The 21,450-nt window shown below is 60.9% G+C and overlaps 1 protein-coding gene across 7 annotated transcripts in view; it reads left to right on the top strand.

Moving 5' to 3' along the window:
• The window catches only part of FOXP4 (forkhead box P4), a 38,388-nt gene that overhangs the window by 8,608 nt on the left and 8,330 nt on the right, over nt 1–21,450 (top strand). For 3 of the 7 annotated variants that reach the window (XM_086476617.1, XM_086476619.1, XM_086476615.1), the window contains exons 2-8: nt 589–678; nt 9,129–9,251; nt 11,271–11,357; nt 17,298–17,445; nt 17,978–18,182; nt 18,450–18,554; nt 21,057–21,144. In XM_086476617.1, coding sequence (XP_086332743.1) covers nt 589–678; nt 9,129–9,251; nt 11,271–11,357; nt 17,298–17,445; nt 17,978–18,182; nt 18,450–18,554; nt 21,057–21,144 — 846 coding nt within the window. Of the gene's footprint in view, nt 1–588; nt 679–9,128; nt 9,252–11,270; nt 11,358–13,524; nt 13,528–17,297; nt 17,446–17,977; nt 18,183–18,449; nt 18,555–21,056; nt 21,145–21,450 lie in introns of all 7 variants that reach the window. The other 4 variants (XM_086476620.1, XM_086476621.1, XM_086476616.1 and 1 more) reach the window with 3 other exon arrangements.

The raw sequence follows: 21,450 nt of genomic DNA, 5'->3' as shown, positions 1-21,450 counted from the left end.
ACCCGAATCTGGGAAGCGACTGGGACTTTTTGGTGCTCCAGCATGACAATCGGATGTAAAATTAAATATACACAGTAGCTTTAGACACAAGGGGTGTCAGCTGCAGCAGAAATGTACTGGTGGCTCCGTGCAAGGGTGGAATACACCAGCTGGGAGCCAGCCCCTCTGCTGAGCCTTCCGTTGGGTGCTGCTTGTGCCAGGGCAGGGGTCGCCTGTGCTGGGGCTGGGGATTGGGGAGGACCCACGGGAAAACCTTCCAGAGGCAGAAAGATGCTGGACCTGGTGACTTGCTGAAGATGGAGTGGGGGTTTTTTGGAAGAGAATAGGGTTGCCCCCAGGTCCCTCTGGCTCTGGAGGGCAGGGAGAACTGTGGTCCGTAACGGGATATACTGGTCATGTTGGTGCAGCAGGAGGGAGCGTCGGGGAGTGCTGCCCTCCTCGTGCATTGCTTGCACCCCGCGGAGAACCAGTCCGGCCAGCCCCGCGTCTGGGCGCTGCTCTGGGGAACTGGAGGGGGAGCGTGCCCGGAGGAGGGAGGAAGAAGAGGGCGCCCTTCCTCCTGCCCACCCCGCTGTGTCTCTTTTGCAGGCTCTCCAGGTGGCACGCCAGTTCCTGCTGCAGCAGGCCACGGGGCTGAGCTCCCCCAGCAGCAACGAGGGCAAGCAGCCGGCGGTGCAGGTGAGCCCCGAGGACGCGTGTGTGTGTGTGTCCCCATCACCCCCTTTTCGGGAAGGGCTTGGCTGCAAACTGATGCTGTGGGAAAGTGCACGTGCAAACACACATCGCCTCCGTCTCCAGGATGGCTGAAGCACGCCAGGAGCCCCTCAAAGAGTTAAATCCCCTGTAAACCTCCAGAAATTTATGTGGGTTTTCTTTGGGGAGGGGGATTGTGGTCCCTATGATGTGCTGAAGTGGTGGGAAAGGGTGATGCGAGGGAAGGGCTGACTCCAAGCGGGGTAAGAGCCAGGGAGAGGAGGTCACGGTGTGCCACCATACCTTGGGACGGAATTTCGGGTCGGGAGGTGCAGAGTCTCCCAGGGTCAGGGCATCCCGGGATCGGTGCCGGGTGCTGCGAGCGGGGAGCAGGGGCTGGATAAGGGACAGTCCTTTGGGGCTGGAGCCAAGGCAGGTCTTCCAGCGTGGGACAGCTGCTGGGACGGGATAAAGGCCCATCTGGGCTGGGGTTTTTGTGGCACTGGCAGGAAAACGGGGCTTTGGGTGGCCGCAGCACCCTTGGGCGGCATCCTGCTCCCGTAGGGGAGGGGGGACCTCCCCATTGCTCCCCTGCTGCCCCCCTCCACCGAAGGAAAGGGGCAGAAAATGGGAAGGAAAGGGGCAGAAGAGGGATGTGAACCTGGAGAGAGGGGGAGGCAGAAAGAAGCAAAGCCTGGGCGATGGAAAGTGACAATTTAAATAGCTGTGCGGAGGGGCTCTCCCTTCAGGCTAATTAAATTTATCGGAGAACAGCAGGTTACCTTATTAGAGCCACGTGGGTTTAATTAACAAAGGAAAGTAATTAGCACAAGCGCTCTCAGAGCTGGAGGTCCTGCCTATGCCAGGCTGAGCCGGCACGGCAGCAGGAGGATGGCAAGAGCCCGGGCTGGGACAGGCAACCACCGACTCCTCTCCCGGCTTGGCGAGCCGGGGCACGGCTGAACCTCAGCCGGCAGCAAGTGCCATCCCAGTGCTGCCAGTGCTGGGGTGGGCTCACAGGGGCCAGGAGAGCCCAGAGCCCCCCCCCCCCCCCCCCCCCCCCCAGCTGCCCCACCAGGTTGGGAAGTGACAGCCGCGTACGAGCAGCGGGAATTAGTCAGAGCTTCTGCGGCACAAACAGGCGGCTTTTTCCAGTGGTGCTCGCAGGAAGGAAATGCAGTCACTGCATGGAAAATGTCTGCGAAGGACAAAGGCAGCGAGGGTGAAGTCAGATTCCGGTAACCGGCGCCTCGCTCCCCTCCGTGGGTGCGTGTCCCTACCCGAGCTTCTGCCTGCCCTTCTCCTGCCTGCACTTCTTCTCCTGCCTATGCCTTGCTGCTCCCTCCGCCGCTTTCCCCGGCTGCGACGCACACATGCTTCGCTCGCTCCTGCTCGCTTAACATCCCATTCCCCCCTTCTCTGCTGCTTTCTCTCGCCTCCCCTCCCTGCCCATCTGGCCAGCGGCTTTGCCGGAGTGAACTGGATCTGCCTTCCTCTCCCCTCCTCCCTTTTTGTGTTGCAAAAGGACTTGTGAAAGTTGTAGACGTGAGTCAGAAATAGCTCATAACTCAGCAGCGACCGGCCTCTTCCTCCCCCCAAGCCCAGCCGGCAGCTGGAGCGGGATCTGACCGAGGGGAGATAGAGGATTAAGCAGACTCCTTTGAAAGGAAGTTTATCTAACGGCAGAGTGGTGTGGATGAGACTGGCCAGGACGGCTGGAGGAGGAAGGCTGGGTCCCAGTGCAGCAGCCCCTGGCTGAGGAGGGAGGGGGGGAGCACGGCAGGACCAGGGGGTTCATTGCAGTGTTTGGGAACTGGGGAGCCCTCGGTGTGCCAGGCCGGACCCCCAGCGGGCTTTGCCTGTGGTGGACGTGCAGCTGCACCGCAGCCCCCCACGTCCGAGGGCTGGATTTCCACATCGCTTGGATATTTTAAGGGGGGGGAGAAACTGTTTCAGTGGCCTCCCATCGGCTCCCTGCCCCCAGTGCCAGGTGAAGTGAGCAGGAGGGTCCCGGTGTCGACAGAGAGAGCAGGAGCCCCCGCACCCAGGAGCACCGCACGTTCCCCGTGCTCGCCGACACCAGGCACTTGGCGTTTGCAGCGAGCAGCTCCCTGCCACCTTGCTGGTGGGGACAGGGCGTCTGTGGGGCACCAAGCCAGCGGGAATATTAATGACAGTCGGTGACAGCGTGCTCTTAAAAACAAACAAGGAGCTGCTGGGCTCAATAGGGATCTTGGGGTTAGTTTGGTTGGTTTTTTTTTTTTGGAGGATGAACCCTCTCTCCCCCCACCCCCAGATGCCTGGAGGTGTGTGTGGAGAGCCTCACAGCTGACACTCAAATTACAGCTGCATCTGAAAAAAAGCTGCCAAAAAAACCCACCCTGAAACGTTTTTAAATGGTTTTGTTTCTTTGCAACTTTAAAACTATCAGAAACTTGGCAGATGCCGACAAAGTGTTGCATTCGAGGACTTTTTGCTGCAGGGTGTTCCTCTCTTGCACGAGGCTGCTCGGGAGCAGTGGATCCCACCCGGGATCCTGCCAACATGGGGACATGCTGTATTTACTGGATAAGTACTTTATCCAGTAAAGCCCCCGGTACAAGGTGCTGGAGCGTGTTTGGAAAGGCAGCACCCCGTGTTTTCAGGGCTGGGGCGTTTCTGGCTTGGAGGCACTGCTGAATCACGGGGTGCCCTCTTTGGGGTCCCTTCCCCAGCTCAGCCCCTGGAGCTGGGGGTCTCCCAGCCTCCGTCGGGAGCAACTTGCTGAGGTTAAAAAGCCTCTGAAATGGGAGAGGGGCTGAAGGGCGCTGAGGGAAGGGGAGAGGAGTTTGGAGCAAACTGCGGGAAATTGCTTTTCTTTTGTCTGCTGTGGCGGGGAGGGCAGCGGAGCGGAAAAGTGTATTTTGTTGATTTGAAACTTGAGTGAAATGGGTAATGAAGACAGATCAATACCAGCCCTTCTGCGTTCCCTCTTCAGGAAAAAATACAGCAGCTTGTCCGTCTCGGCTTGCACGGCGCTAGATTTTTCCATTTGAACTTGCAGCACCGCTGTCCGTCCCCGGTCCCCCCCGTCGCTCCCCTCCTCCTTCCCAGAGCCCTCGGCTCTGCCAGCCTGGAGCCCCTGCCACCGCCACCTCCACCGTCCCCGCGGTGGCACCGGCGTTTTGCATGGATGGGGGAGCAAAGGAGTCACTTAAATCCCTGCAGATCTCCTCAGCGTGCCGAGCCGTGCCAGCACCCTGCTCCCACGGAGGAGACGTGGCCCCCCGGGGGTCCTGCCCGGGTGATGCTCGGCGGCAGCCGTGCCGAGGAGGGGGCTGCCAGGCAGCAAGCACTCCAGCCCACCGTCGCCTCTGCCGCCAGCATCCCCCAGCCAGCCCGCTTTCAACTTTTAGCGACTCGCGGCCCAATTAGGCGCGATTAGTGCCTCCCCGGCGGGGCACGCCGCGCTAACGAGGATGCACGTTGGGTTGAACACGCAGGGGAGTGATTCCTCCTTTTCTGTGCCTGCAGCTGAGCAGCAGAGGCTGGTTGTCTCTCCACGCAGCTACGTTGGTGCCCCCTCACCTGCCCACCCCATGCTGCTGCCCTCCTCCTGCCACCTCCACCCAGGGCGATGAATCCTTTGGCGCTAAGGCCATTGAAAATATTCATGAAATAACCCCACAGCCTCAAAACCCAGCCTGGCACACGGAGCTGGAGCTCCCTTGCGGGTCTGGGTTGGGTTTCTCCTCTGACCCTGGGTAGGTTTTGGTCTGTTGTCTCTGTCCCATCTTGATAAGGTGCAGACACCGCGTGGTGTGAGCGGAGAGGGGGTTGAAGCTGGGCAGTGTTTGGGTGGCCCTGTGCCACACATTGAGGCTGGGGTTACACTGGTGTGAGTGGCATCGTTGCCTGGCCCCGGGCGTTAGAAGCTGAAGCTCTTGCAGGCAGTTGAATCTCTGAGCTCGCCCGGGGACGCCGAGCGCAGGAGGGAACACATGGATGTGCCTGTGCCCTTTGGCTGGGCTCGAAGTGAGAGGTTTGCTCTGTTCCAGCTGTAGCAGCGAGAAGCAGGTGCTCTGGGGGGGATTTACTCACTCCCTGCCCCTAAAAATGGCAGACCTGAAGCTGCTCCTGGTGGTGGTTGTTTCCCCCCTTCTGTTCCTGACCTCCCTTGCTGACCTCCTCGGCTTGTTTCTGTTGGTTTTGGATTTGAATGGGGTGTTTAAAAGAAGAAAAAGAGTGCAAACATGTTTGCTGTTGTTTCTAACGGGAATTAAAGCCCAAGATTCGATCAGAGACAAGGATGTGCAGCCCTTTGGGCTCTGTGGGAAGCCTGGAACACCCCAGGTAGCTGGCGTGAGAGGTTTGCTCGTCCCGGCAGCCCCAGAGCCCCCCCTGGATCAGCAGGGACCGGGGCGGAGGGACAAAGTCTGGGCTGCGCCTGCCCTGGCACGGGAACTTGGACGTGTGGTTTTAGGTGTGGACCCGGAGATGCTCCTTCCCGTAGCAGCCGTGGCGTGCTGCCCCCGGCTCCCCAGGGACACGGCGGCTCCTGCGGCAACCTCCCGGCGCGGGCGACGGCACGGCTGGGAGGTGAAGGTCGGTGCAGGGATGCTTGGAGGCTGAGCAAACCGCGGGCTTGCTCGCACATCCCGGGCTGACGGGGGATGTCCCGGCTCCCGTGCTGTGCCAAGCCAGCTGTCTTGGGGGTCAGGAGGGCGGCCGTCCCTCTGATGGCAGCCCCGCAGTGCTGAGAGCCAAGACCGGCTGTCGGGCCGTGACTTTCCCCACTCTGCCTCGTGGCTGGGAGTTGCAATCTGCTTCCCGTAAAAAACAAAAAACCAAAAAAAACCTAAGAAAAATTTAAATAAAAGCATCGCTCCCCCATCCTGCTGCGTTACGCCCGGCCAAATCCTGTTTCGCTCAGCCGGCTTTGGCAGAGTCGCTCGGCGCTTACGCCGAGAGCCGAGTTTCCCCCGTAATACCCGTCTCGTTTTCCACCCGCTGCCTGATGATCCGCGTCTGCCCCATCCTCTGGCACCGAGGGATTACAACCGGGACCGCCTGGAAAATCACCCCCTCGAGATCCCGCTCGCCGGCCGGAGCCGCAGCGCCGGGGCTTTCTGGGAGGCAGCTGGAGCTGTTAGTAAGCAGTTTTGCGGAGTGGCAGCCGGCCAAGGAGTGAGTCAAACCCTTCCTGACTCGGTGTCTGGCAGATGCCAGCTCGTGACGCGCCGGCCGGGGACCAGCGGCTGCTGCGGGGCTGGCTGCTGGGACCTGCTTCCCGAGGGGTTTGCTGGGTGCGGTGCGAGGACGGTCCCCGGCTGCTCTGGTTGACTTTGCTGCCGGGTGGACGGGATGGAGAGGAGGCAGCTGGGTGCTGCTAACGCCTCGTACCCCCCGTGCCGCTCTGCTCGACGCCCTTTGCCTCTCACTTGTGGTGTTGGCCGCCGTGACCGCCTGGATCTGAGCTTTTGAGGCGACCGTTGCCCAAAGCCCCCCCTTGTTATCCAGGGATGCCAGGCTGGCCTCGTGCCCTGCCGCGGGGAAGCTTGCACAGCGGCAGTCACCAGTGCCGGGGCTGAACTTCACTCCTCAGCCTCCCGGGGGGCTGCGCCGTGCTGTCCCCCTCCCCGTTAGCAGATCAGCTGCCGGTGGGTTCCCCCCGTGGGGTTCTCGGCCGGGCTGGGGGTGGACATTTTCCATCCCCGTCTCGTTTTGCCGGCGCAGCAGCTGTCACCGTCCCCGACAGAGGCAGCGGGGGCTGTCACTGCAGCCCGGGGTGGAGAGTGGCAGCACCGCGGTTGGCTGCCCTGTGCTGGGGTCGAGCCAGCAGCAGCGCCGCAGCCTCCTCGGCACCCGGGCGCGTGAGGAATGGCCGCAGCGGGAGCAAAACTTGCTGTAAATGGGAATTTCCCCGTTTAGGAAAGAAAGTTCCTGCCCTCCCTAGAAACCTTAGCTGGGAAGGGGATGTTTTCCGTGCTGGTGGAATTTCTTTGTGCGGCTTGGGTGTCCACCATGGCTTGGGGAGGAGGCGAAGCCTGCATGTGGGCAGTGGTTCGCCCCGTTCACACCTCACCCCCTCGCGAAGCCGCTGCTGTTTCCCCATGTCAGCTCCGCATCCGAGCGCGGAAGAAAAAAGCCATTTAATGCAGACAAAGGTTGTATGAAAATATAATTCTGCTTTTGTTAGCAGCCATCAAACTCTAAAAAGCGTCGCTTTTGTTTTCTTGTAACATTGTGAAAACCTCGTGTCGGATCGAGAGCTGGGGCCCTCTCGACTAATCGCCTCTCCTTTGTGTTTTTAGATTATAGGGGCAATTAGTGTTGTCAAAACCTCTGGCAATTCTCTTTGCTCTTGACAGGGTGTCAGTCCGCTGGGCGAGAAATGGAAGGTGTTATAACTCTCCGGTAATTAGGATGCCTCCGATTTGAAAATGCCAGCAAACGTGTACGAGAGGCCGCACGGCGGCGGTGGGGGTGGGGAGGCCGCCCGGATGGGGGATACGGATGAGCAATTAATTAGGGGCTCTCATTCCGAGCACGTTGCCAGCTGATGAATTGGCGAAGGGAAATTAGCAGGATGCTTAGCTCCCAGCGAGCGGCCGCGCACCCCGCTCGCTCTCGTCTCGCTGTCCTCGGGAGCTTCCCTCCTTCCCAGATGTTCGCCGAGGGCTTTGCCCAGCTGCCTGCCAGCACCTGAGCGCCGAAACGGCAGCTCTTCGCTGGTGCTGGGGCTGCCAGGAGGGGAGGGGGTGCGTGGGGCTCTCCAGCAGGCATCGGCGGGTGCCGGAGCCCTCTTTGCAGCGCTGTGCTGGGGATGCTCCTGCCACCTCCCAAGCGCTCCACCGCCAGCCGAGCCGGTGCAGTCGAAGGCAGCCCAGCAGCAGCCCTTGGGTGTGAACACGCAGCAATTAATCAATAACTGACATGAAGGCAGATTGGGGGGGACGCACACACACACACACATTGCTGGCGACAAATGAAACTCGTCCCGTTTGTGACGCCTCCCTCCAGCAAAATGCCTGAGTAAACAGATAAGCCTTTGCAATCTCCCTTGAAGGTCAGCGTGCTCCAGCCCAGCTGGACACCCACCACGGACAGGAGGGATTGCACGGGGCTGCTCCGCAGGGTCCCACCCCTGCTCTGTGTCCCACCGGGGTGGCTGGAGCGGAGAGGCAGCCCCCAGCGTGGGCAGCAGGTCCAGTTTAGGGAGTCTGGGTATTGCTGAGGATCCTGGGCAGGAGGGGCTGGCAGGTCCCGGGCTCTCATTTGGACTTTGCCACGTGCTCTGAAACCAGTTGCTTTGTTTCTCTGTCACTTGGTCGCTGATGTCCTGAGACTCTGGAGTGAGGCGATGAGAAAGCATCTACTTTAGATCAAAATTTGGTCCTTGGCTTGTACCAGGAGCCTGGCTCGGGCTCTGCCACATCCTATAGCCAAGTTGATGCTTCCTCCTGGGGTTCCCTCAAAGGGCAGGGGCAGGCAGGAGGCTGCTGGTTGCTCCCCGGCTCTCCTGCTCCTGACTAGCCGTGGTCACCTGCTTTCCAAGGAAAAGGGAGCATCCAGGAAGGGTTATTAAGTTACAGCAGAGCCGTAACCCTGCCCAGAGCCTTGGGAAGGGCTTTGGGCTGGTGGGATCGGCGGAGGGCTGGGACAAGGCAGCTCCTGATGGCCGTGGTTGGGAAGGCAGCATTGCTCCACCTGGGCAGGACTGACGGGGCTGGGATCCATCACCGACACCTTCTCCGGCGCTTTGCCGCGGGGTTGTGGACCCGTGTTATGATAACCAAAGGCAGGGGCTGGCAGGTTTTCTTCGCCCTCCCTCTACTTGGCATGGTAATTATGTGAGTTACTGGTGTCAACTGGAGGTAAAGCTTTGATGTGCCTATAGAAAACCTGGTAACCTCTTCCTCAGAGCTTTGCTTTGCAAAGTTATTTGGGTGATCAGTATCTTCCCTGCTTCCCTTGGTGTTTCCCTCCTCCCTGCATCCTCCAGGACCCCGAGGGAAGGAGCGGTGCCCGGCACCTTTCCCGTGGTGCTCGCAGGAGGGGAGGGAGCTGTGGTTTGGAGCTGGCTGCCCATGTGCCGCTGGCTCCTCTCGATGCCTAATTCCCCCAGCTGAACTGCACTTCAGGAAGCTCCTGCGGGCAGAGAGCATCCTGCCCGCAGGGTGTGGGGAGCTGGTGCTTTTCAGAAGCTTTGCCCCAGTGCCAGCGGCACTGCAGGGCACCTCTGTGCCATCGCCGTGTCCCCGGCCGTGGCCTTGGCATGCCAGGACAGGCTGGTGGCCAAGGGCTTCTTCACACAAAGGTGATACAGGGGTGGGGGGCATGGGGGATGCCCTGGAAGAGCCTGGGGGGTGGGAGGCACTTGGAGGCTGTCGGCGTTTGGAGAGGGTTTTCCAGTGTCGGAACTGGGAGTGGTGACGTGTCCTTCCTCTCCGCAGGTCCCCGTGTCTGTGGCCATGATGTCCCCGCAGATGATCACGCCGCAGCAAATGCAGCAGATCCTCTCGCCGCCTCAGCTCCAGGCCCTCCTGCAGCAGCAGCAGGCAATAATGCTGCAACAGGTAACGCTGGTCCTGGGCTGGCTGTTTGTGGGCTGGATCCAGCCCAGTGGTTTCCCGCTGGTGCTCATGAATGCTGCAGCTCCTCGGGGGCAGGCAGATGGGTCCTCTCCTCCCCCAGCTCCTGCGTTCCCCCCATATTTCCTTGGGGATTCCCAGCATGTCTGCACCGAGGGATGAAAGGAGCTGCGGGTGCGAACAGAGCTGGCAAAGCTGGATGCTGCTGCCCTGAGTCAGGGTCTCCAAGCCCAGAAAGCTCCCACACGAGGGCTGGTTTGGGGCTAGCTGGCTCATGGGGAGAGGCGGGTGCCGGGGTGGATGCTTTTGGCTCGACAGACCCCAAGCAGAGCCCCCGCGGCTGCTGCTTTGGCTTTGGGGCAGGTGCCTGGGTCCGGCTCCAGAGCTGAGCGCGTGGGTTTGTTTCTCACAGCCTCGCTCGGCTTTTCTGGAGTGCTTTGTCAAGTGTAGAACGAACAGGGAGGGAAGAAAAAGGAGGAGAAGGAAAAAAAAAAAAAAAAAAACAAACCTCAACTCCGAAACAAAACAGGTCTGCTTGGGTAAACACCTCCCGCCGGCGGGAGGGAGAGAAGGAGAAATCCCACAAGCATCCTCCACACCCTTCCTCCTGCCTCCAGTACCTGTTTACTCCAAACAGGCTGATAAGGATTCAAGGTTGGCCCCAGGGAAAGAACAAAGGGTAAACACTACCCTGGGTGGGTCCTTCTCCGAGCCTCTTTGGAGCCGGATAAAGAAACACGTTTGACTGCAAATTAAACAACCCAGGCCGGAATAGCTCGCATTCTCCACCAGAAGAAAACCAAACATCACACCTCTCACCCCTGACCCAATGTTCCCGCAGCCGCGCTCGACCATGTTGCAGAGACCTGTCTTTGATTGGCTTTCGGGTAAACACCCAGCCTTTCCAAACCTGTTCGCCGACAGAAAAAGCAAAGTTGCTGCTGTCAGCGCTGTCAGCCCTGAGCTGATAAAGGCTTCCCGGCATCCAAAGGGGCATTCCTGAGCCGCCGCCGTCGCCCCTGTGTGGGGGTACGGGCTGGGTGGGAGGGGGCCGACGGGTCTCGCTGACCTCCCCGTGCCTCTGGCCCCCCTTGCGCGCAGCAAATCCATCACCAACAGTTTATTTAGGGGCCAGGGCAAGAGCTGCTGTCAACGCCAGCAGGTCCTGGCACTGCCTCCTGCAGACTGGGACCCTCTCTGGTGGCTTGTCGTGGGGCTGGGGTTTTTTCTCTCTGTCTTACCCGCCCAGCAAAACCCTCTGGTTTGACTGGGGTGCTGTGAGGAGGTGGGTTGCCTGCGCTTTTCCCCGTGGTGCCCGTGAAGGGGGATGCAGGTCAGAGCCCCCAGCGCTCGTGGGTTTGCACTGGCCAGACCAGGGGCCATGGCTGCTCCTGGCCCCATCCCAGCTGGGAGCCCCCCAGCTCTCACAACGCTTGTCAGGGGTGTTTTGGGGTCCCACCATGCCGAAAATGGGGTTTCTCCACTGCTGAAACACTGCTTTACGTGCCAGAGCACCTGGGCCCTCTTCTCTCAAGGGGCTCACCCACCTCCTGGTGTTTCTTATCCCCCCACCAAACAACCCCCCACGCCAGGGTACACAGGAATTACTGAGCTGAGGGGTTGCGATGCTCCTCCCTGGGGCCGGGCAAGGCAGAGGCTCCCGGGCTGGCCGGTGGCAGAAAGCCAGAGCAACCAGTTGGCATTAAAACAAACGGCAGGTTTGGCATCGGTGGTGTTTGGGGATTTTACTTGCTGTGGGGATCCAGAGCCCTTAGGAACGTGTGCTCAAGGTTTCTTCTGCAGCCATGCCTCCTTTGGTGGGTGTTTTTTCCTCTTAACCTGCAGCCCAGAGCGTGCCCTGACGGCGTGGTGCCAGGAGCTGAGATGGCTGTGGCAAAGCCCGGTGCTGGGCACGGGGTAGTGCCAGGCAGGGAGATGCGAATGGGGTGTTTCTGCTGCTAATCCGGGCTGCTCTCTCCCCTCCCGTCCCTCCTTCCCTCCCAGTTGCAGGAATACTACAAGAAGCAACAGGAGCAGCTTCACCTGCAGCTATTGACACAGCAGCAAGCCGGAAAGCAGCAACCCAAAGAGGTGAGCTCACGCAGATGGGTTCTGGGCCATCAGATCTGGCAGCAAATAAAAGGGCGACCAGCACAAAACAAGATGTGTGTGAATCCCAGCACCCAGGGCAGCCAGCTGGGAGCCAGCAGGGATGGGACATAGGGGCATCCTGCTCTTGGGGCGGGGGGTGCTGGGGCGGCTGGTCTGGGTGCTGGGAGTTCCTCCTCCTGCCTATCTGCGATCTGGCACGTGCACCGAGCTGCATCGTTCTCAGCGCCGCGTCCTTGTCGGCACATCGAGAAACTATGGGGTGGGTGCGGGGAGCGGTGGAGTCAGTGGGTGTGGGCCGGCAGCGCTGCTGGACCCTCCCCGGCGGGAGGAGGAGGAGGTCGCTGCCCCCTCCTCAGCACGCAGCAAGGGCTCCCCAAATCACAGGGCGGGGGGCAGAGGAGGCTCAGCTCAGCCCTGGCCGGGCGCGTTGGTCCTGCCAGGCGCTCGGCATGGCTCGAGTCGGGCAGCCCAGCCCTGACTGAACTGGCGTGGCAGCACCCTGGCACGTAGGCAGGCAGGGCTGGTCAGGTGGGAACCCAAACCAGGGCTTTTCCTGCCAGGAAAGGTGGTTCTGCAAAACGCAAGCGCTGTGTGAAACGGCAGCAATGCTGGCAAAGGGCTTTTCCAAGGGGAGACGCTCAGGAAGGGGATGCTGTCAGCCCCTCTGTGACCAGCTCAGCAGCGGGTGAGCTTTTTGCTGGGGATGTGGTTGCCTGCTGGAGAAGTGTTTATGCTGGTGTGGTTGCATCAATCTCATATAACTCCCTTTACACAACAAGTTTTACTGTCCTTTACTGTAGCAACGCACTCTGAGGCGCTGCGGCTATTATCAGGAAGGCTCAGGTTTTGGAGATGTGCTGGTCACATGGAGCCAGGGGATCGACCCCGACCTGCAGCAGGCAGGCAGCACCACTCGTCCTTTTTCTTACTTATTTTTGCCCCTCTCTCTTCCCAGATCAGTGCACACGGTACCGCATGGGGGGGTATGTTGCGTTGCGCGTGCTGCTGTATGTCTGGCATCACTGCCCTCTCTATCAGGCATCCTCCCAGCATGTGGAGCTGAGCTGCTGGGTCCCCGTCCCCAGCCAAGCCTCAGTAGCAAGCAGAGGCATGGGGTGCTGGGGCTGTTCATGGCCATCAGCCTCCTGAAAGCCAACACCCTGATTTACGCTCGTCAGTTCTCAGCACTTCAAAATTCACCTTTCTTTTGAGGAAGAAAGCGTTTAAGCCCGGACTGTGCAGTCGGGTGGCTGCAGCGGGGGCTCGACGGCAAAGCACACGCTGGGACTGGGGGAGTAGGGCAGCTCGAGCGGCTCAGGGTCGGGCCGGCACCCACTCGAGCCTTCAATACGGTTTGACCCAGGCTTTCATTGCGGGATGTTGGCGTATTGACGCAGGGTGCACGGGGTCAGGCTTTATCGGAGCCATCTCCAGGAGCTGGAGTAGCTGCTCGTGCTCCAAGAAAGGGGGAGGCATAAATCTGAGCTTCCTCAAGGACTTTCCTCTTGGCTGTGGCGATGTTATATTGCAGCAACGAACGGGGATATAATTAAGCTCTAACAAAGGGCTTGCTTAGAGGGCTCCTGGTTTAAAAAGCGCATGTTAACTTTTAATTAAATGGTACAGAGGAGGCGAGAAATTTATCCGCTAAGAAAGTCAGCTGAGTGGCCAGCGGGGGGGGGAAGAGGTATTAGGTGCTGCTAAAGGGGTGTGTGTCCAGCTCCCGGCAGCATCATCAGCCCATGGCCAGGAAGAGCAGCAAGGTGGTCCCCGCGAGCGGGTGCCACGGTGTTTCCCCTCCCCAAAACCCCCAGGCAGGCTTTGCGGGGTCAGCTTCACTCCGTGAATTTGAGCGGCTGCTATTAATAAAGCCTGTGTTGGGCAGCAGCGTGTGCCTGCAGGCAACGGCGATGCCGCTGCTTCCCCCTGCGACACAGGGAAGAGCTGGCGTGTCTGGGACGCCGCCGCAGAGCCGCTCTTGGCCGGCGTCGGCTCCTTCATGGAAATCCACGGCGGTATTTAATTACGGGCCCGCCGCAAGGTTTGTAAACCCAGCGCCTTCTGCTTTCCCTCTGCTTGATCTCGAGGACTCGCCTCGGTGCGGTTGTAAGTCAGCGGCTCGTCTGCGAGCGCGGAGGGGGATCAGCAGGTGGGAACGGCTTCGTGCCGCCGCCGCGCTGGGGAAGGTGCCGGGAGCAGGTAGCAGCATCTCGTGGAGGAGCGGCTCAGATCTCCCCAGGAGGAGCAGCGCGGCTGGAGGTTCCCCCGCTGGCGCGGGGAAGGGGAGAGCAGGATAAAGAGGGAGCGCGGAGGATGGAAACGTGTCGGAAGCGCCTGTCAGCAGCATCCTGTCGCGGAGGATGTGGGGGTGCTCTGTGTCCGCGGTCTGCGAGGAGCTGCGCCGTGGTGGAGGGGCGTGAGGAAGGGGCCGAGCAAGGCAGCTGGTACATGCATCCCGCTGGGATGGGGCTGAGCTGCAGGACATCCCAGCCCATCCCGGAGCGTTTTCCTGCGTTAGCGTGTAAGGGTGAACTTCCAGCAGCATCCTGGGCATGGGGGGAAGCGAGGATGTGTCGGGGGAGCGAGGAGGGCTGGGATGGCTCCGGGCAGCCCTTCGCCCTCGAGGCAAGAGGCGGCAAAGCTGGTGTCTGCCATCCCGCTCTTTCCCTGGCCGCTTTGCCTCTCCAAGCCCAGCTGCTGCAAGCAGCGTCTGGGTGCAGAGACCCCAATATCGCCTGGGGGCGAGGCCAGTGGGTCTCTGTGTGCCCCCAAAGCTGCTGGGGGCAGGGGGGCTTTGTCCCTCTCCCGAGTCTGGCGGACCAGGGGAGGGGGGGTGGCCCGGGGGGGGGGGGGCGCTGCCTGCCGCCTAACCTCCGTGTCAGCTTAATGAACTGCTCCTGTCAGTCCCGCGTGTCACGCCGAAACTCTTCCTGATGTGCTCATAAATCAAAGTGACGGCAGCTCTTACCCCGGTAGCTGCACCCAGTCATCTGCGTCTAATGTACGCCGAGCGCAGGCGAAGCTCCGGACCCCGAGCCCCCGCGGTGGGACGGGAGGCGGGACCGGGATGGGGGCTGCGGGGGCCAAGCGCAGGATCCAGCACTAACACAGAGCGAGCTCCTCCGGTGGGTGCTCGGGGGGGTCCCCTCTGGGAGGGACTCGGCGGGGATTTGCCAGGCTGGGGCTTGCCGAGGGGAGAGGAGCCGAGCGAAGCTCGTGGGGCGACGGCTGGGGAGAGAGGTTTTCAATAAGGCTGGGGTTGAAATCCAACCGTCTCCAGGGCAAACTCATGACTCAGAGTCCCCAGGCTGGTGGGGGCTGGTGGGTGGGTCTGCACGTGGGTGCACCTCTTCACCCGTCGCCCTCGGTGGTTTTCAGCCCATGCAGTTTCTTGGCTCTGTGGTGCAGCGGTTGCTTTCTAGGGACTGGCAAATTGGCTTCCCCAGAGAGAAGTGGTCCGTGTTTTGGCTTAGTCCAGGCGTTTGTGCATCAACTGGGCACCAAGACTCGTATTCCTGGGTCTGGTCCCCGTCTTTGGGGGCTGGTGAAGCTGGAAGGATGCGCACGTGGATTTGAAGCATGTGAAGGTGCAGGTTTGACATGGACAGCGTTGTCCCTGCCAGAACCACACATGGGCCAGAGCTGCCCAGTCCCCCAGGGGCTCGGGGCGGGGGGGGTCTGACTCTGCCGGCTGCAGCTTCAGTGACGCCAGGTCGGGAGAGCCCAGCCGAGCTGTGAGACGCAGACGATGCGCCCCGGGGAATCCTCATGACTTCATCCGCTCCCAATTTCCTCATGCTCCACAGCCTGGAAGTGCCGTGAATGAGGCTGTGTTTGTGCAGAACCCGGGCTTGCCCCTGGGCCCCCGGGGAGGGCGGCTGCGGAGCCGGGAAGAGGAGGAGAAGCCCATCCCATCCTGCCCTGTCCCACCCCAGCTGCCGTTTCTAACCAAGGCGAGGACATGCGTGGCCATCCCATGCCGTGGCAGAGCTTCCCCTCGCAGGGGATAGGGACACCATGGGGGACCGGCGCTGCCTCTGTTAAGGCCCTCGGGCACACAGCCCGGTCCTGCCTTTTTCTCCCCGTCGTGGTCCTACGGTCCATGGTCTCCTCTGGTTCTGTGGCCTGAAGTCATCGTGGCTCAGCACCTTGCTCAGGAGCAAAGGGCGAGCGCAGGGATTTCTCTGCAGAGCATCGCTTTGATTTGTGCCTTTATCTTCAAGGGACAGAGGTGCAGGACTGAGGCAAAGCCAGAGAGGATCCGCACCTGACCCTGGGGGGACATTTCTGCCGTGGCCAAGAGGTGGACAGGACAGGGCAGAGGTCTGCGCATCCCTGTGAGGCTGAGAAACCAGATTTAAACTCTCTGTGCCCTAGACAGGACTCGCAGTTGTGCCTGACGTTGCAGACCGCAGGGGTTTTGCAGGGCAGTGCCTGGAGCTCATCCTCACCCTCCGTTTCACAAAGCCACGGCCGAGCATGAGCAGCATCTGCAGGGGACGGGCTGTATCCCACGGGGTCTGGGGTGCTGCTTCGGGCACAGCAGCACGTGCCGATTCCAAACTAAGCCGTGAACTGGGTTTGCCACGGGGAGTCTGTTCGTTGTTCCGTGTGGAGCAGAGAGCAAGATACAGCCCTGGGGAGCGTCGAGAGAGCGAGGTGGGGCTGTGCCTGGTCCCTGGGATCCCTGGTGTACCACGTGCCTGAACCCCCACAACGCTCAGGCCCATCCAGGAGATAAAAAAAAGGGACATTGCAAAGCTCTTGCACTCATCAGTAAGAGCATGGACGTGAAAATACTTCTTTTGGGGCCAAGCAATGGGGCTGAAAAGTGCCCCCAGCTCACAGCAAGATCAGGGGGAAGCGCCTTAGCGTGGGCTTGACTGGTGTGCTCCACCAAGGTGGGGGCTTGCCCTGCTGAGAGGGACCCCAGCCCTTTTCTTGCTGAGGATAACGGAGCTGCCGTGGAGGGGGCCTTGCCGCCCCTGGGGCTGGTCAGTGCGGCACAGTCGGCTCGCGCTGCCTGCCAGCCCGGCTCCTCGCAACCTGGAGACAACGTCTGTGCAAACAGAGGGGTTCAAGGGGTTACGGAGACGCCTGCCCCGCTAATGAGGCCGGGCAGGCCTGGGGCAGCTCCCCTCTCGTGGCCGGCTCGGATTAGCAGCTGCCTGTCCCCATCCCTAATTGAATTCTCTCCCCTTCAGTTAATTCTCATGGATTTCTTGGTGCCTCCCCAGGGACCCGTGCTGCCTAACTAGTTTAGGGATGGCTATGCCCGTCAGAGTGTGGCCAGCTCCTGGGGACGGGTAGGAGAGTTGCCTGCTCGGGGGATGCTCATGGCTGAGGTGGGGGCACTGGTGCTGGGAGCACTGGGCGCCTGCTCACCTGCGTGTGGTTGTTTTCTGGATCCCGCTAAGAAGGGGCTCATAATGGTCATTTTTGGCAAAGAGGGACCAGTTCCCTGCTTAAAGGAGGATCCTGTGCATCCAGGATGCCTTTTGGGTGCTGGGAGCCCCCTTTCTTTCGGTGCTGCTCCTTGCACGAGGGGGCTGGCCCTGCGGCTGAGCCTCCCCGCGTGGGACCCCGCGGGTCGGGTTTGTGGGTTCGCCCACCTCTCAGGCAGAGCCGGGTCTCTGCTCTGAGCAAGCCCTCAGCTCTCCTCGCTCCCTCTCTTTTCAGTGCCTTATTTTTCCCTTCCCCTTTCCTTTTCTTCCCCTCCTCTTCCGATAGATCAAAGCCTCCGTCCGGCTCAGCCCCAAGCTGAGCAGGCACAGCGGCCCAGCAGCAGGATGGAGGCACGAACGGCCACGGTCCCACCACCACGGGCATCCCTCGCTGCCGCCGCCGGGCCCCTGCGAGGCTTCTGCTGCAAGGCTTGGAAATAACGTGCTTTGATTTCTCCCTTTTGTCTCCCGGCAGCCGTTAGGGAACAAGCAGCTGGCCTTCCAGCAGCAGCTCCTGCAGATGCAGCAGCTCCAGCAGCAGCACCTGTTAAACCTGCAGCGCCAGGGGCTGGTGAGCCTCCCACCGGGGCAGGGCACTGTGCCCCTACAGACCCTGCCCCAAGGTAAGGACCCCTGCCTGCGGTGGGGAGGACGGTGTTGGGGGGTGGGGGGTCCCCTGTGGATGCAGCTTCTCCCTGCTCCTGGCGAGGGAGGGCTGGGGAGGGGGCTGGGGCATTGCGTTTCCTAATGCAAAGTTTGAGGCTTGATGACGTTAAAGGCCGGAGCAGCTTGGGAGAGTTTGAGCTGGGTTGTGTGCAGGATTGGGCCCCCAGCTTCCTCTTGCAGGAGGGGGTGCCAGGGTGCGGGGAGCCAGGGTCTCCTCCCCTCCTGGGGCAGCTCTGCGAGGCTCCCTGGGTGCCACGGGCCGTTTGTTTCGGGCTTTCGTGCAGCCTCCCCTCGCGCCTGCTGGCCCAGAGGGCTGCGCCCGGCTTCAGGCGATGTTTTCCCAGTTCACGGTCCATGCTGGGCTGCCTGAGCTGCGCTGGCCGGGCAGGGAGGGAGCCTGTGGGGTCCCGAGCCAGCCTGGTGTGCGGGTGCCAGTGGGTGCTGCTCCTTCTCCCCGCTGACGGCGGGCGCTTTCTCCCCGTGCCGTAGCTGTGTGCCCCTCGGACCTCCAGCAGCTCTGGAAGGAGGTCACGGCCACCCAGCCCGTCGAGGACAGCATTAAGCAAGAAGGTCTCGACCTCACCACCAACACCTCCAACTCTACCTCGTTTTCGGCCGCCAAGGTCTCGCCTCCCATTTCCCATCACCCTCTGCCCAACGGACAGAGCACCGTGCACACGCCGAGAAGGGACAGGTAGAGCCGGGTCGGGCCCTGGCACTTTGTGGTTTTAGCCCTGGAGAGCTGGAAAGGGCCGGGATCCATCGCCCGTGGGGCTGGCAACGGGGTTGGGAGGGTTGGGGGGTTTCTGCCCACCCTCTAAAACAAGTCCTGTCTCTGTTTTGCTGCACCCATGTGCCCATGGAGGGTGGGGAGCCATCGCGGGGGGGTCCCTGAGAGCTGGCCCCGTGCATGGGAACACTTGAGCTGCCCCATCTGACAGTCCCTTTCCATCTGCTGCAGCTCTTCCCACGAAGAGACCCCCGGCTCCCACCCGCTCTACGGCCACGGAGAGTGCAAGTGGCCTGGCTGCGAAACCCTCTGTGAGGACTTGGGACAGTTTGTCAAGTAAGTGCTCCCCATTTTGGGGGGTGGTTTTCCTGGAGGGAGGGGAGAGCCTGCGCTCTCAGGCCAGCACAGCATGAGGCCGGCAAAGGGGGAGACCCTAGAAATGGGTCCGGACACCCCCAAAGTCTGCCCAGAGCTGAGGAGGGCCCCATGCAAAAGGAGAAAACACAGCAGAGGTTGCTGCTAGAGGAGAAGAGACCCAGCGCAGCGGGCAGGAGCGGGCAGGCGCAGGCAGCAGGCGAGGAGAGCTCGCAGCTCCCCTCCTGGGGGGCGAGAGGAGGGGAGGAAGCAGATGGCGGCGCGGCAGCCCGCTGACACTGCTTGTGGGCTCCGGCGCTGACTGATTAACTCCGCTGTCGAAGAGCCCTCTGCTAGCGTCAGGGTCAAACAAATTGTTTTCACGCTTCGTCAGAGGTTTACTTAATTAGTTCATTTGCAATTAGATCTCTTTGTAGCCGGGATTTTTAGCAAAGACATCAGAAAGAACTGACGGGCTGGCTTGCTCCTTCCCCCCCGCCTCTCCGGCTGTCTGCTTGGCGCGATGGCCGAGACGCGCCGGCGTGCGCTTTGCTCTCCATCGACGAGGTTTTGGGGTTTTTACAAACCGATCCCGTCAGCTGCCGCGCACGCAGGGCCAGCTCTGGTGGGAGCATCCCTCGGGCGGCACCGGCCCCCTCATTCCCAGGGAAGGAGCTGGGCAGAGGAGGATGAGGAGGTGCGAAGGCAGCCTGGGCAGGCTGGGGGAGCGTTGCCTGGTGGCGACTGAGTGAGTGAATGAGTCAGGCTCCTGTGTCCTTCTTCCACTGCCTCTGACTCACGGGGTGAACCTGGATAAGGTATCTCCTCCTGCCTCTCCGGGCATGTTTACATGGCACGGGGCAGATGAGCAAGCTCCAGTTTGGAAGCTGGAACTGGGGTTGGCAGGATAGGGCTGGGGCTGGGTCACGGTGCTGTGCCAGCCAGGGCTGTAGGGTCCCTGCATCCTGCATCCCGTACGCCCCCCTAAGGAAACCTTGTCCTTGCAGGAGCAGCCTGCAGTGGTGTGTTTCTGTCCTCTCTTTGCCCATGTGAGCGTGTGTCAGGGTGTGGGACAGAGATGGAAAACTTCCAGCTCCCAAAGGCCGAGCCCAGCTGCAGTGTGGACCTTGCTTTTGAGGCCAGGCGCCAGCTTCGAGTCTCCTCTGAGCATCTCCTCCATGGAGTAGCTTGGAAAGCCTCAACATGAGGCTGGAAACGGGCAGCGCATCCTTTGAGGGTCGGTGGGAAACGTCTCCGTTCCCGCTCAGCACAGCCTGGGCTCTCGATAGCTTTTTCTCTGGAGAAACAACCGTGCCCTCGGTCTGCCGTGTGGGGAGAGGAGCGGGTGGCTTGGTCTAGCTGCAGCCCTGCAGAGCAGGGCTGAGACACCGGCGGGGTTTGTTCACGTAGGAGCTTGGCAGCTGGTCCCACTTACCTAACTTGTTTTTGCAAGTTGGGGCTGGAAGTCTCTCGCAAGCAGCCGGGTGAGACTCCTGCTGTCTTCCTCATCCCGACCGACGGTAGATACTCCTGAGGCTCCTTCTCCTGGGATGTCTCAGCAGAAATATCTCAGTCTTGGCCCTGGAGAGCGTTGGCCCTCTTGGCTGTGGGACGCCTGTGTGTTTCCCACTGTCGGATGCCACCTGTCGAGGTGTTCCCAGCGAGGCCCTGGCACAGTTTGCCCTGCTGCCCAGCATCCCCGCTCCGATCTGCCCCACTCCTCCATGAGGACACCCCCCCCGCCCCAGCTTTGCATCCACCCCAGCAAGGACGTGGCCCAGCCATGTGACACCTTCAAGTGCATCTCCAGGCTGCTGCTTTGCTGGATCCGGGGACAAGGACCCCCACAAGGCGATGCCGGGCTCTCCGTGGCTCTGCAGCAAGTGATGTCCCCATCGCTGGCTGCTTGGTTCTGCCAGGAGCCCTTCCCCTCCCCGAGAAGGAGGGAGGGCAGTGAGGACCAAAGGTCCTTGTGCTTTATAAACATAAAGCGGTAGGATGAGGAGCACCCTGGAAGTGTCACCTTCTGCCTTCGGGGGTTTCCTTAGAGGGTGTAAGCAAACCTCCATAATGCCACCTTTGTCCTGGAAACCTGCTCCTCAGGTCCTCCTGGGCGCCTCCTGCCAGCAGCCTTCTCAAGGACTTTTCCATCAACCAGTAGCTGCTCCTAAACGCTACGGGGCTGCCCTGGGGCTGCCGTGGGCAGGGCTGGTTTGTCTACAGCCGCTCTCCAGCCCGGATTTGGGGAGGAGGCACAGCCCAGTTTGCTTGGCTGCCTTCGTGCCTCAGTTTCCCTTGTGCTCATCACACTTTGGGCAGCAGTGCCGGGGCATCCCCGGTACGCGGGCAGCACCTGATGGGCGTCCCCGGGCGTTGCTGCAGTACAGGCAGTTTGCAAGTCGGGGCTGATCCCAGGTGTGGCCCCGGCGGAGGGGCCGCTTTTTGGGCACGTCCAGGCGTAAACCCCCGTGTTCTCCTCCCCAGACACCTCAATACAGAACATGCACTTGATGACCGAAGCACGGCCCAGTGTCGAGTCCAGATGCAAGTGGTACAGCAGCTGGAAATACAGGTGGGTACCGCTCCAGCCTCCAAGGACGTGGGTTTAAAAAGCCATCTCCTTTCCAACTCTGTGCCCAGTGTCTTGGCCGCTCTCTGCAGGAGGTGGTTAGTGAGGTTGGGGACCATAGGGCAATAACCAGCCACCCCGGGGGCTCATTTTAAGCATCATTCCCAAATAGGAGTGCTGCCCGCATCCTGGTGGAGATCAAGATCTGGGGGACCCTCAAAACTGGTTCTCCCTCCGATACCAGCATCCCTGCACCATTATGATGGAGCTGGAGGAAGGGACAAGCCATCTCTCCTATCTAAAGTGTCC

This window comes from Leptosomus discolor, chromosome 21 (assembly GCF_034619465.1).
Source record: "Leptosomus discolor isolate bLepDis1 chromosome 21, bLepDis1.hap2, whole genome shotgun sequence".
NCBI classification, from domain to species: Eukaryota; Metazoa; Chordata; class Aves; order Leptosomiformes; family Leptosomidae; genus Leptosomus; species Leptosomus discolor.
Note: the sequence above shows the minus strand (reverse complement) of the source record. Positions and strands in the feature narration are given on the sequence as shown.